Raw genomic sequence first — 15,199 nt, 5'->3', positions numbered from 1 at the left:
AGTTTACCTTTTCACAATTATCTCGAAAGTGGCTTGGCCTTGCTTAAAATTATTTCATCAATTTAATCTCTCAGTTCATCTGCATCTTTGCTCCGGTGTCAAGTTTTGCAACTCTTTCTCAATTTTCTCAAAATCCTATTTTCAAGAACTCGTCAGAAGCTGTTGGGCCAATCGTCCTGAAACTTTGTCAGGAACATTTACAGACTTCACTGATCTAAAGTTATCAAGGAAATACTGATACGTCAATCTGTTTTGAAATTATACATCTTTAAACCTGTGTCTTTAAGTTCAATTTTACATAAAATTGGCTTAAGCTATTGTAACCAAACTTGGTGCACGTGTTCAGATTCTCGGTCTGAGTTTTGCTATGCATGTGATTAGTCTTTCAGCTATTTATCTGTAAATGTGTAATTTTGGTGAATATTTTAACTTCAGCTGCGTTAATTCCCACAGACCTCTGTTGTATTAAACTTTGAGGTTGTAAAAACAAAAAACAGCACGTTCACCAGCAGAGCTGATAGTCCAGGGGTTAAGGTGCTGGGGGGAACCCTCTGCTGTGCACTGGGAGTTAAAGGCAAAAGAGATGGCTATAATAACTCACCATTATACAAAATCACTATGACGTAATGATCATCTTTTGTTTTGCTTGGACTTACAGTTATGTTAGAAATAGATCCAAGGAGAGCTGTTGATGAATTTTAATTTGTTCTAGTGTCAATAAGGGAAAAGATTTCATTTAAATCTTGTCGACACCCACAGTACTGTATGCACAGTCAATGTGCTGATACTACATTTACACACACACACACACACACACACACATACACACACAACACAACAATTTGAGTACCTGCTTGCGCAGCATTGTCACAAACAATAAAAATGTAATGATTTCCTAAAGAAAGCTCCCATCGATGGCAATAGTGAGTCCATTACATCACTTTAGTGCTCTCTGGACAAGACCTCTGTTGTATTGTGATGACTGACATCAGGTCAGTATATAGTACATACAGTACAGAAAGGCCAATACCAAGGGTCTACCTATGACACCCTTGATGATAATCACGGGTCTGTTTTATGATTGTGCTGCACACAGTTACTACGGTGTCGTAAATAAGTGATTCCACACATGCTCTGTGGCACTCAGGTCTCTGTTATTTATGGAAATAATATTCAACATATTCATTTTCATACAAACTGCATCAGTAGTGAATACTCAAAGTAATGTAGTGCACACATCTTTTCAAAGGGCCAACAAACAACCATCAATGATTCCTTGTTTACAGTAGATAGACTTCCTCCTTGCTAGTTTGTATCTTTATTCATGGAATGTATTTGTTGTCTCAGTGTAGTCATTTATTGTATTTTATATAAATAAATGCACAAGCTTCTGCTCTGTAATAACCCTTCAGTTATCTGGGTAAAAGCTTGTCTATAGCTTTTGCGTTTGCTTTTATAATCACTCACTTGCTGGAGAACAGGAAGTGATTTGTTTCACTTTTTCAATGACTAAAATGCAACAGAGCTCTTGAGTAACGATCTTGAGCAGTGGTGAACAGACTATGAAGAGAGTAGCACTTAAAGAGCCACCTGAGCTGAAGGATATTCACTTGTTCCAGCTCAGAGCCGCTCTTTAATCAGACTTATTATTATGACAGCCGCTACTGAGAAAAGCATTTACATAGGAGAACAAAGATCTAAATTAAACACAACTAATAGTTTATACCCTCACTAGTGGCCCCCTAAAGGCTGCAATGTTCATTAAACCTCATAATACAAAAGTGTTGTGCGGTGGAACAGACTAACAGAAGTTCCTCTGAACTTCTCACATGCTTTCATTTCAGTAGACATTTTTCAAAAACTGAAAACAGATTTGTGTATCAGAACTTTGTTTTTTCTTCTTTCCTCTCCCATTAATCATCTCACGACCCCTAAGATTTATCTGATGATCCTTTGGTGGGGCCCGACCCCTAGGTTGGGAGGGGTGGTTCAGTCTAAACTAGCTAAGTGCATATAAAGTAGTTGAAACTAGCTCCACCTCCAGCAGCTACAACAGTAACATGCTGCTCGAACACTGATGCTTCAGTATTAATAATCTAATGATGTCATATATAATAATATATCAGTCAGAGGGACCAAACCACTACTTTTACTGCAATACTTGTACTTTTGATAATGTACTTTTACTGTAGTAGGATTTTTCATGCAGGACTTTTACTTGTAATGGAGTATTTTTACATCGCTGTGTTGGTACTGAGTACTTCTTCCACCACTAATGGAATGTCCAAATGGGAAGGGTTCATCCTCTGGGGAGCAGGGCACTGCACTGAGGAATATTTTTATATTAACAATGAATCAAATGACTACATGTATGTAAAAGGAGCTGCTTGTAACAATGAAGTTGCAGAGAATTATCATCCAACGCTGCAGTTTTCCTCAGCTCTGTGGAGTGTTTTAGCATCTTTCAGCTCATTGTTTTGGTTCACAGCCTGCAACTTTACAGTTTTGGTTCTCTCTCATGCATGACCAGCATAGCTGATCATTTAGCAGCTAAAGATCCAGGAAGTTGGTGGAGAAAATGAGTGGAGACCAAAACAGAGCTAAATGGAGGGTGAATACTGGACTTGCATTAAGCAGATGGTGAAAAACATGACTACAACAAATGAATGCAATTGTTGTTGTGTCTGTTGGATGTGTAATTAAGCAACTGTTTTCTAACACATTTTCCATAACAACTTTGTGGCCAAAAACAATATTGAATGTAGGTCTAACGTTTTATGAAATATTGTAATTTCTTAATCATCTAATTATCTAGTCCTCTGTGCTTCATGGAATAGAAACATTTGTTGTCTCGACATAATGAAATGATTAGGTCTGTTTTGTGTAATTTAGGTTCTCTTTAAAGATAAATATGAGCACAAAATATAATTTTCTCTTTTAAGAAAATAAGATAATTAAGATCAATCAGTTGTAAACATATGACAACTGTATTTTATCTGAAAACAGCAAGATAACTGAGTCGTGATCTTGGGATGTGGGCTGAAAATGTATTTTATAATTAGGACTAAATCAGGCCTGACAATTTAGCAGCAAAGGGCAATTTCAGTGCATATAAAATCGGGCTTAAGAGTTCATTTGAATAATTGATCATTATATGTGGTCATTACTGCAAGGTACTGATTATGTTTTAGAAATTAGGAACCATTCCCTGTAGGCTCACAAGACGTATTTGTTCCCAAACTGACTGCTCTACAGCAAAGTGAAGACAAGGATCACTTACCTCTTGTGGATAGTTTTGGGTGCATTCCTCTGATTTTGAGATACCCTTACTGTGAACTGATTTCTTTGCAAATACTTCCTATCAAGGAAACAGTCACTATGAAAACAGTAGACAGTGAGTTTAGTGGATTACCCAGAGTAACAAGGACATTATTTGCTGATTTCACAAAACAAATTAACCTAAAATGATCTAGACACCACTAGAAGTAAGTGAGAAAGTATGTGTTTTTTCTTATTTGGGCAAATCAACCATTTAAGTTAACATGTCCATAGACAAACACCATTGTCCTGTGTCTACTTGGGCTTGGGAGAAGAAGGCCAGATGTATTATGGTGCAGTTGCCTTAGTGGTCACTGAAGTCCAAATTCCAGAGTAACCTTTTGAGATTTGAACTCTTCAAAATGCAAAAACTGCCTGTTCCAGCTGCTACATCAAGCTTTCTGCTGCTGTGAAAAATATTATCGACTTGAAAACTGCTGGGTTGTCTCAGCCTTGAGCTTATTATGGCTCAGAGATTTGTGTGCGCGTGCGTGTGTGTGTGTGTGTGTAGGCAGCTGTGTGCATGTGGAAGCCCAGAGGAGAGGAGAACCTCATTTCCCGGTGGCTTGGTGAGAAAAGAGCTTCTATTGGTGAATGATGCATACACCACCACATCCTCATGCGCCCTCTGAGAAGTGACCTCTGACCTCTGCAGCTATGACTACTTCCTGTTGAGAGAGTGCTGAAGATGTGTGTGTGGTGGGGATGAGGCTGGGGGTTCTTCAAACAACAACAAAAAAAACATCCATATACACGTATACATACACATATAAGCCAGCCCCTCGTAATACTTCCTATCACACACACACAAGCAGGAACATACACCGCTGTACTGTGGGTTAGTGGCTGTTAAAGGGAAAAGCTTTTAATTTCAGCGCCTGCTATGTGTAAATATTAGTTTTGTGATTCATTGTTGATCTACAAGCATGAAGGTAATTCACCTGCACTCAGCCTGAGTTTACGATTCCTTTATTGACAGCGGCTTGTCTGATCCTCAGCATATAATGTACTGTCATTGTCCCTCTATCAGTATGTACACATCACTTATTGGTTATCAGCTGCTTGTTAAAGCTGTCATAAACTCTCATGTAGTACTTGCTATCGTCAGACTCCCATATCCATTTCTGTCCATATGCTTTGAGTGGTCATTTCATCGGGTACACCTGCATAGTACTGGAGCAGGACATAGCCATGCATATTTCATGGCTTGTTTGAATGATTTATGTTAACAAACTGGCCACTGGCCAAATTATCTGCTATAATGTGAGAAGAGTATTTGAATTGATGGCTGATATTGATGAGGTCTGAGGGGAAAAAATGAACTGTGGGGCTCTATTGATTCTCTCTGTGCCTTGTGTATGTATCCCGTTGCTTTTAAAAGATTATTAATCAATATTTTGGCCACTTGGAGGCAGTAGAAGAACCTGTAAACACAACATTAACATATTATCCCCTAATTACACACCAGCAAACACGGAGCAACACTAGCATTTACTTGAAGTCATATTTCTGTCCACTTGATGAATTTAAGTCCAACATTCACTCTCTTTTAGCTCTGTTTTGGTCTGCACCAACTCCTGAGGAAAATATGTTGAAAATATTTACTATGTTCACCAGCTAGTTGCTAACTGTGTCTGCTATTTGGTGCTGGTCAGATATGCAGGTTGAGTTTCACTTTTTCACTGAAAACAGCTGTCTGCTGCTCTGTAAATGAGTTTGCAGGTCATGAAACCAAATCAATGAGCTGGAAGATCCTAAAACATAGCTGAGGGGAGCTGCAGACTTCTCATATTACACATACCCATTAGATCTATTGTTAATATTAAAATATTTTTAGTGCACACTGTATCATAGAAGCACATCCACAGAGCACATCCGGTATCCAGAGCACATAGAAGACTACACAAAGCAGTTTCATTATATTTTGTCCAGTGCCCCAGAAACCCACCAGTGCTCCTGTACTGGAACAGTAACCAGTCCCAGGTTTGCTTTGTGTCACTTAATATGTGGTAATCTTGTTAAATACAAATGTATGGAATATATACTAAGCATAAAATCAGATGAAATGATAAAAGTGTTAAGACTAGATTTTGACACAGGGCCTCATGATGAGGTAGAAAATGCAGGAGCCACCTGAAAGGCCTCATCGTTTTAATCCATAATGTGCTTTAGTTGTACATATTTTCAGACAAATTAGCAAGTAATCAGATTACCACACACTAATTGCCACACAGTGAGCATTTAGTGTGATTTAGGGACTGGGGCTCTGGGAAGTATTCTCCATATTGCTTTAATTTAATTACTTAATTTAACTCTCTATATACAGTATATATCTAAAAAACAAACAAAAAAAAAGAGCATATTGCCATTAAATTCTGTACAGACATTCATGGTTCCCTGAGGATAATCCTAAGAACTTGGTGATCTCTTAACTTTTTATTTAACTGCACCAGCAGGTTGACATTTTTGGTGATATATCCCAAAAACTACTAACTAGATCACCACAAATTTAGATACAGACATTCATGTCGCCCTCAGGATGAAAGTATAATCACTCAGGTGATCTTTTGACCTTTCATCTTACGTCTTATCATCATCTCATCAGGTCAAGATATTAATGTTCTCAATTTGGTTAATGGCCAAATAAATAATGACATTCCCATCAGCCTCAGCTGTACTTAACGTCTAGTGCGAATCTGCATGTCAGCAGTTGTTAACATGCCAACACTCTTAACTAAGATAGTGAACATGGTAAACGCTACCATGTTCATATTGTCATTGTGAGCGTGTTAGCATGCTATTTTTGCATTTACTTTACCACAATTTCTAAGGATCAAAAAACGTTTTTATCCATTACGTTACAATTTGGTTTTTTTTACACTGAGCATTCGAGTCTCACAGACCTGCTGTAGTGGCTGTTGACCTTAGTCCTGATTTATTTTGTTTACACACAAAATTCTACAGTAGGCTATATGTAGCACATATTTCATTTTTATTTTTGTGTGTTTATGCAAGCCCACAGTTGTTTATATTCTATTTTTATGTGTTCTATTTTTTACATTTGGTCTCCTTCTTTTTTCTTTTTGGTACTGCAATGACATAATTTTCCCAAGGCACAATAAATTTCCATGTCATGTAATCATAACACACATCTATCTGTCAGAGTTTATACAGTGTGATAAACAACTAGCCTTTTGTACTGGATGTCAACTTAAAGAGGGTCAGTGAAGCAACTGAGAATCTGTGTGTGTTTGTGTGTGTATAACCGCTGTGTGCCTCACTGTTTTGTCAGATGGCCTCCAGAAGTACTATACTAAATACTATAACCTCAGCCAGTGCGCACGCATACACACACACACACAGTATAGGGTTAGCCGGCCTACAAATAGCCTGGAGTTTAGTTCATCAAGTGGTAGTGACTACACACATCTGTAGTCAGATGACTGAAGACTGGACAAGGTCAGACAGAGGACTTTTCTTAGAATTACACTCAGATCAGAAAGTGGATCTGGAAATAAATAGTCAACAGTCCTCTGCTATATGGTGCAGTAACAAATATGCAGATAATGAAATTGACCAATAATGTTCATTTGAGGATTTATTTTTATTTTGATCATACAAAACATGTAACATAGTGCATAGCGGATATATAATGAAAACATACATATGGAAATGAAGAGGCTCAAGTCAGGTCCTTCAGTGTTTTAACATAAATAACAACTACAAATTCAACTGAAAACCAAACTCCAACACACTGCTTGATAGTAGTATGTTATCAAGATAGCTGTGCATATTTCATGTCTTTTTCCTCAGGAATTTTCTGTCTGGGGTTATCATGGGATCACCAGTCATCAGGTCTCATCCTCTGGGGACCCTGAATGTTGTACAAAATGTCATGGCAATCCATTCAATAGCTGTTGAGATATTTCAGTCCTGATCAAAGTGACGGACTGAAATTTCCATCTATAGAGCCTTGATGTTATTGTGGCTAAAAACATGACCAACAGGGAACCACCTAAACCTTCTCAGCAAAAAGTGTTTGTCTACAGAGGACTATAAAGCGTGTTCAGACAGAACCCTCTTTTCCTCTCTATCGTAGAAGTGAATTACTTCCATTAAAGCAGAAGGTAAATCCCACATTTGTGTAGCTTGTCTATCAGTCACACACCCACACACTCTCCTGTTAGGCTCTTGGAAGCAGTCAAATTTATTTTCTCCTGCGGTTTTCAGACTGTCTCATCATCTGTGATGGCAATACTTCTTGGCTGCCTGACAAATGATTCAGTGCACCTAAAGAGTGAGACACTCAGAATTCATTTTCACTCATCAGGAATTTATTTCTCCCTTGGCTTTTCCCAAATCCAGAAAGTCCATTACACTTCTGTAGGTTAAACTGGGCTAACAAAATACTTTTAGTGCAGACTGACTCTAACAGACACACTATAAATGGACTACTACAAACAGCCCATAATGCTACATTGGTATTCTCTCAATTCAAAAAGGATATCTTGCAAACACACAATTGTCTAATCCTCAAATCAAAACAGTCCTCACTTTTTCAAACATGATTTCCACAAAAGGTATAGTTTTATCTCTCACCTTCCAGAGGAAACTCATTTCGGCTGCTCATATTCACAATCTCATTCTTTCAGTCACTACCTAAAACTTGTGACTATATGTGAAGGTTGGGACGTAGACTGACTGGTAAATTGAGAGCTTTGCCTTCTGGCTCAGCTCTGTCTTCACCACAACAGTCAGGTAAAATGCCCACATTGCTGCTTATGCTGCACTGACCCAGGTGGAGCTCAGAGTAAATCTGCTGTTCCTTCACATCAAAAGGAGTCAGCTGAGGTGGTTTGGGCACCTGATTAAGATGCCTCCTGGACGCCTCCCTCTGGAGGTGTTCCAGGCACATCCAACTGGTAGGACACCCCGGGGCAGACCCAGAACACACTGGAGGGACTACATATCTCTTCTGGCCTGGGGAAGCCTTGGGATCCTACAGGAGGAGCTTGAGGGTGTTGCTGGGATGAAGGATGTCTGGGTTTCCTCAATGAATGAATGAATAAATTAATGAATGCATGGATGGATGGATGGATGGATGGATGGATGGATGAAATAGTCTTATATTTGGGCCAATACAGTGCAAGATTTACATCAAGAGTCAAAAAGGTTCTGAAAGTGAATGCAGACTGACCATACACCACCAATTAAATGGCAGTCACAAAACTGAGTCCATGTGAAAACAGATTTACTTCATCCCCACAAGTGCATCCACTGGTCCACTGGTGTGGCATAAATCCTGGTGTGTCCAGGCCTTTATGGATGTGATTAATGTTAGTATTAACTGTAAACCAGGCCTTATATGTCAAACGGCCTTCTAAGAATTCTGTACTGTAAGGTCTGCTGAACGTAGGGTAGAGTAAATCACTAAGCATTGGCCAGTAAGCACCGTTATGAGTGCAATAAATTATTATCCTCTCAACTGAATCATTCTGCTCTTCTATAACTATGTGGCTTATTGGTTTGTTATTGTCTAAGTACAGCATGCTTTACCATGCAAAATGCAAAACAATGTGTAATAAAGTATGAAGTGAAATTTGTGTGTTACTGCATACCAACATATTGCATTCTTTTATATTCCGCAGTGGTTTAATACAACAGGAGCTTTCATTTAATGCTGTTGGGGATTGCAAAACAAAAATAGGATGCATATCACTCTGCAGAGACTACTCGCTATGTACATTCAATATTTGATGACATAGAGTACAACATGTTTCAGCTGTAGAAGCACATGAATAAGTATGTCGTTCCCTGTTCAATAAGATGTTGTGTACAAAGGGCACTACGCTATCTGCACTGGTCTTCTCCACTGGGACAGTAAATGATGTTACATTGCAAGTGTGAAAGTGTATGGTGCCCAGGAGTGCATTAGTCCAGTGAACCATGAAGTAAATATACTGCAGAGAATGAAGTATGATACAACCATCAACAACGTCATCCACTTCCTCCTCCCTACCTTGTGCTTTCACTCTGCCTGTCAGTCTCTCTCCATCTTTGTTTGTGTTTTCAGTTGGGTTTTTTTATGTTGGGTTTTTTTTTTCCTTTCACCACCATAAGTACATACTTATGGTTTGCCCAATATGCTTTGGAGAAAGCATAGAAGACAAAGGTTTGCCTCTGCAGTTTTATTAAATATTATGGTGCCTTGTGTCACCATTGCCTTTTTTAAAATCTAACGAAGACCACAATCTTTTCCTAACTTTAACCAAGTGCTTTGGTTTGCCTAAACATAGCCATAAAATTGTTAATCATGTTTTAGTTGTCATGGATGGCATTACATTTTCTTACAAAAGGCATTTTCTGTTGCAAATTAGTAGTATGTAAATGCACACAGGGTTGTAATGTTGACAGAGCGCTCTATTGGCAGTTAGTACATAAGAAATGAATGGACTTTATAGTGATGTACTAAGAGAAATTCCTGAGAAACGTAAATAAAACCAAGTGCAACTTTGAAAAGATTACTGCCAATTTACAATAACAGTGATCTAATGTCTTAGAATTACTTTATTGAAGCAAAGACCCCTCAGATTGTGTCAGTACTGGTTTTGAGTCAGAGCAAGTAATTCCTTCAGTATATGAAACAGTTCTGAACTGTTTGATGCATCTGTTTTAGGCTCACTGGAAAGCCAGTGTCATGAAAACAAAGATACAATTTAAGGAAAAAATGTCTATGGTGTCAGATGACTAAAACTAATAATCTTCTAAATATGTTTTACGGTGTGTTTTAGGGCTTCCCTCATTAGCAGAAATGGCCCAAACTGCCAAAAATGTTGAGTTATTGGGAAAAACATATTGAAGGAAAACAGAGCAGGAGTGCACTGGGAGCATGGTGCTTCCTGCTTCACATTGTGTGTGTGTGTATGTGTGTGTGTGTGTGTGTGTGTGTGAGTGTGTGCGTACATGTGTGTTTGTGTGTCATACGTGTGTGTGTGTTTGGTAAGTTATGCTTGCAAGATGGAGGATTGCTGTCACAGACTTTTTGAAAGTGGCTGCTGCATGTGACAGCTGCTTTCCTGCAAACATTTTTGTCAACGCTATGCTTATCTTTAAGAAGTAAGAAGTGTTTCTATAATTACAGTAATCTATCATTCTGTTTCTCCCTGTCTTGCCTCTAGCCAATGAAAAATCTTTATGCTGAAGACGGCTCGCCTCTGTGTCATCGGTTGGGCCCATACTTTTCTGATGGCCGGCGGCGGGTGGACTACGTGCTGGCATACCACATCCAGAAACCCAGCAGTATCCGGCGCCAGTCATCCAGGTTTAGTGACAGCAACTTCATTCGAAGGCTTAGACGCAGTCTGAGCATGAGAAGCAGCCGTGCGCCGCTGCAGCCCAAAGAAGACCCGGAGATTGCCGCCCAGGAGCAACGGACTGACTATCACGAGGATGACAAGCGCTTCAGGCGGGAAGAGTTTGAGGAAAACCTACTGGAGACAGGGCTGGAGCTGGAAAAGGATGAAGAGGTGAGAAAGGAGGGTATTTTGTCAATTGACCTTTCACTAAGCTCTGCTTCCCTTACTGTTGCTCCCGCTGTCACGCTTTTCTTTATACATTGAGTGAGTGATAGTGGAGGACTTGAGAGTGAAAGGATTGGACCTCCTGGGAATTTGAATGTGTGTGTGGCATAGATTTGCCTTCCATTTCCATTTCTTTTTCTCCTCCATCCGTTGAACAGATCAATATGTCGCCCTCTTAATGTCAATGTAATGAGTTTTTCTGATTATCTTGCACTACACCAGATGAGGGGCCACTTGATACAAAATAACTACAAAAGAGTTTCAACCACTGACCAAGCGTTAAATTCACTATATTGTCATTGTCAAGTGAGTTTGACCTGTAGGGTCTGGAACAACATGTTTGTCTGTTTGACTTACTGATAGATGAGGGTCAAGCAGTTTGAAAGGAGGTGAGAATAGTCCATTATGTTGTACATATGGGCACAGCTTGAAGATAGGGCTCAGCATGTGATGCTGCACACAGTTAGTAACAGAAGGTACCTTGGATGTGTGTGTGTGTGTTTGTGGGTGAAGGGGCAGCATTTAATGACATATCAAATAGGTTAGAACAAAGAAGAATTAATTTGGAGTAAAAAGAAACAATTATTCAAGCAGTAAAATGAGTATGATTAAAGAAAAATGTAGAAAACTGAATTGATTATGACATCAGTGGGGACAAAAAAACACACTGACATCCTCATATGAAGAAAGAATGCTTTAAAATGAAAGTAATTAAAAGAAATGTGAATTTAAAGCAAATACACACAAAGTGCAAATTAGAGGAAACAGACCAGAGGAAAACCACCCCAAACCTGATACCTAAATACATTTTCCAAAAAAAAGTGAACCATCTGATAAAAACACACCTGGGGATAATTAAACGAAATCCAGATCCAAAAATGAGAGAGAAAGAGAGAAGACCGACCCTGGCATTAGACCCAGCCTGACTCAGGCACCAGGTCTGGTTAAATACTAGGAATAAAGTGGATCAGAGCAAAATGCTCCAAGAATGGAAAACATAATCGTTGTACTGGTGATGCCAGTGCATGTCTAATATGTTGGATATGTAAGCAATATGTAAGCAAAATCCATGATAGCTTCTTGTATAGACAGGCAATAAAATGCACAATTCAGACAATTTAGTTGATCTGTTTAATAACCTCTAGGGTGGATGTTATGTTTAATTTTCAATAATATGATAAAATAAATATCAAATATGTTTAGAATGTTTTCAAAAGAACTAAACTAAGTTGGTTATCTGTTGCTTTACAGTCAGCTAATTGTTTTCAGTTTTTTTTAGTTAATCCACAGTTTTGAACTGACTTCAGGGCATTGCTTTGACATTACTCTGTTTATTATTCCATTTTATCTCATCTAAACATGTATATCTACTAGATAATATTCCAGGTAGCTTTTGTGTCACCATTGTGTGTTTGCTACATGAGCCCACAGACACAAAGAGATTTGTTTTCTCTAATGGAGAAACTGAGCTTTTTGTGATTTGTGATATTTTCTTTGTCACTGTTCTGTAGAGTTGTGAGTGAGAATGTGTTGCATCCTCCACCAGTGGTGGAGAGTAACTAAGTACATTTACTAAAATAATGTACTATACAATTTTGAAGTACTTGTACTTTATTTGAGTATTTCCATTTGATGCTACCTTATACTTCCACTCCACTACATTTCAGAGAGAAATACTGCACTTTCTACTCCACTACATTTATTTGACAGCTTTAGTTACTTTTCAGGTGAAGATTTGACATAGTGGATAATATAATGACATCTTACAAAAAACAGTGTGTAGTTGGGGTCGCATTTCAGATGTTAACAGATCCACCAAATGGTGATTTTTCCCTCTATATTCTCACATGGTTTCATTTCAATATATGTTCAAAGTATCATCTTCATCAGTCAGATGGCTGAAATGAGTACATATACTACTTTAAGTACATTTTGCTGCTAATATTTATGTGCTTTTACTTAAGTAGGATTTTTCCATGCAGGATCTTGACTTGTATGGAGTATTTTTACATTGTTGTATTGGTACTCAAGTACTTAGTAAGGATCTGAATACTTATTCAACCACTGCTCTCCACACAGTGAATCATCCGTTAAAAACTGCATGAGCAAGACTGTGACATAAGGCAATTTGATCCTTTGGAAATCTTCATATGCTCTGAAAAGGGCTTTTAGCAACCCGCAGTGTAATAAATGAAACTCTAAATGTCATACAGCGTCACTCTAAATGGCTTTAAAATGTGTGGGCAAACTTTGGAGACAGCATCCTATGGAGGTGTATGGTGGCTTGAGTGTACCAAAATTATTATTAAAGACTTTTTCAGTGGGTAAGGGGATAATACATAATCTAGCCTTATATACTATATGGAAATAATGGAAACAGTCTCCTTTGCCAACTCCATCATGAAACCTTGAAATGTATTATCACAAAATACCATGGCCACCTACCAAAAGGAAAAAAAGCAAGAAACTGTGTTTACATTTTGCATTTTTATGGAATCAAAATGATATTTAGCTATATGATTGGCTGCTGTCATGGTGATAAAATGCTTGTCTTTAGCATTTGTCAACATCAGTAATCCACTGTGTTAGGTCACACTTACCTCAAATGTTATTTAACTCAAGATATAATTGAGAGAATCAATAAGATAATATGATAATAATAATATGATTGTGAATGTGACAAGGAATAACAGTCCAGAACAATTTATCTTGGTAATGACTAATCACAGAAGAAAAAATAATTTATTCTGTCCCTGAACATGTTTTTCTTCTGCAGAAACTCACAGTGTTCAGTGGAAGTTAGACATCTGAGTAAAGTTAGTTCCCCTTCTTTTTAATGCTGAAATAAAAATTACAGTTCTTGGTTATGGAATAGTAATTCAATAAAGCATAGGTGAATTTATATAGCTTATAGTGACAGCCTATATGCAATTACTACAACAATAAGCTACCATTACAGTTAGCATTTTAAACGTTTACCATATTCTCATTTTTTCACCATGACTATATTTATTGTTTAAAAAAATGGATAAATGATATGCATATATAATGGTGACTATCAGTTCATAAAGTTGTGATGAGTAGTCATGTAAATGTATTAAATAAATAAATAAATAATGATAAATAAATTACAATTACCCATGAAAAGACTTGTATAATTATGCCACTTTCCAGCCTCCATACATTAAAGTTAAATTGTGAAATTGGGTTGCAGTTTCCTTTTCTTTTTTACAGTATATTAATGACATATTACATTATATAACGCACATCTGCCATAACATTCTGATTTTTCTGTAGTATATTTTCTTATCTTTTTTGTGTTGCTGCTGTAACAGCAACTTCATTTTACAACACTTTAATCAGCTGTTGTGTCATGTCTCATACAGATATACATGCTGAAAGTATTTGCTATATAAGTCTGCTAGTTTGGATTGGTTGTTATGTATTTCTGTATCCAGACGGGTCAGCGTGCCGAGCTAAAAGGTGTGAAGTGAGTCTGGCAGTGTATGAGTGGTTTTACATAACAGTAGAGGATGCAGAGACAATCTCATAATAAGGATGTTATTTTGTGCTGGAGTGGATGCAGAGGATTTTCCTGTGACTTTAACAGACAGCAGAGCTTTACATCTGACAAAAAAGTAACACGCTGTTCTGCCAGCTGGATTGTTGTTCCAATATGTCAACCAAAGCACGTCTATATAGGTGGTTTACAGATTTTGGAAAATGTCATGTACTATCTCATGCCTCTGCAGTGGTTTTATAGACTGTAATCGCTGAATTTGCAAATTTTGGTTGTATTTCAGGGTAAAATCCCTGGAATCGGCTTCTTGAAGATCCATGCTCCATGGAATGTCCTGTGTCGGGAGGCTGAGTTCATGAAGCTCAAGATGCCAACAAAGAAGGTACCCCGCCCATCAGCGAATTGTCCATCTCTAAATCAATTTGTCAAATGTCTATGTACTGTACTGTATAATGGTCCAGCTTCTTCTTGCCTTGAGGCTGAGTTAACTGGCTCTCAGAGCTGCAGTGCTGAGTGGTGAAAAGTGAGAAGATGAATGTTTCCTGTTTCCTGTCCTTTGCATTCATGTAGTGTTATAACACCCTAATGATGATCATTTGTGGTGACAGTTTTTACATCCCTTGTGCTGAGAATTTGTTTGAAATCCAATAAGAATGTAAAATGCAAGAATAATCACAACACACATTGGTCAAGTGACATGCACAATCCCTCCTTTGGGACTGTGCAGCACAAACCTAACCACAATGCATTTTACAGACAATTGTTAAAAGATTGTCAATTG

General features: G+C 38.0%; 1 protein-coding gene across 2 annotated transcripts in view; it reads left to right on the top strand.

The window, feature by feature from the left end:
* ano1a (anoctamin 1, calcium activated chloride channel a) overlaps positions 1 to 15,199 on the top strand; it is a 67,263-nt gene that overhangs the window by 13,384 nt on the left and 38,680 nt on the right. For both annotated transcript variants that reach the window (XM_042411918.1, XM_042411910.1), the window contains exons 3-4: positions 10,497 to 10,844; positions 14,702 to 14,800. In XM_042411918.1, coding sequence (XP_042267852.1) covers positions 10,497 to 10,844; positions 14,702 to 14,800 — 447 coding nt within the window. The remainder of the gene's footprint in view (positions 1 to 10,496; positions 10,845 to 14,701; positions 14,801 to 15,199) is intronic.

The sequence above is a fragment of the Thunnus maccoyii genome, chromosome 1 (genome assembly GCF_910596095.1).
Source record: "Thunnus maccoyii chromosome 1, fThuMac1.1, whole genome shotgun sequence".
NCBI classification, from domain to species: Eukaryota; Metazoa; Chordata; class Actinopteri; order Scombriformes; family Scombridae; genus Thunnus; species Thunnus maccoyii.
The sequence above is the reverse complement of the archived record's forward strand: the minus strand, read 5'-3'. Positions and strand labels throughout refer to the sequence as shown.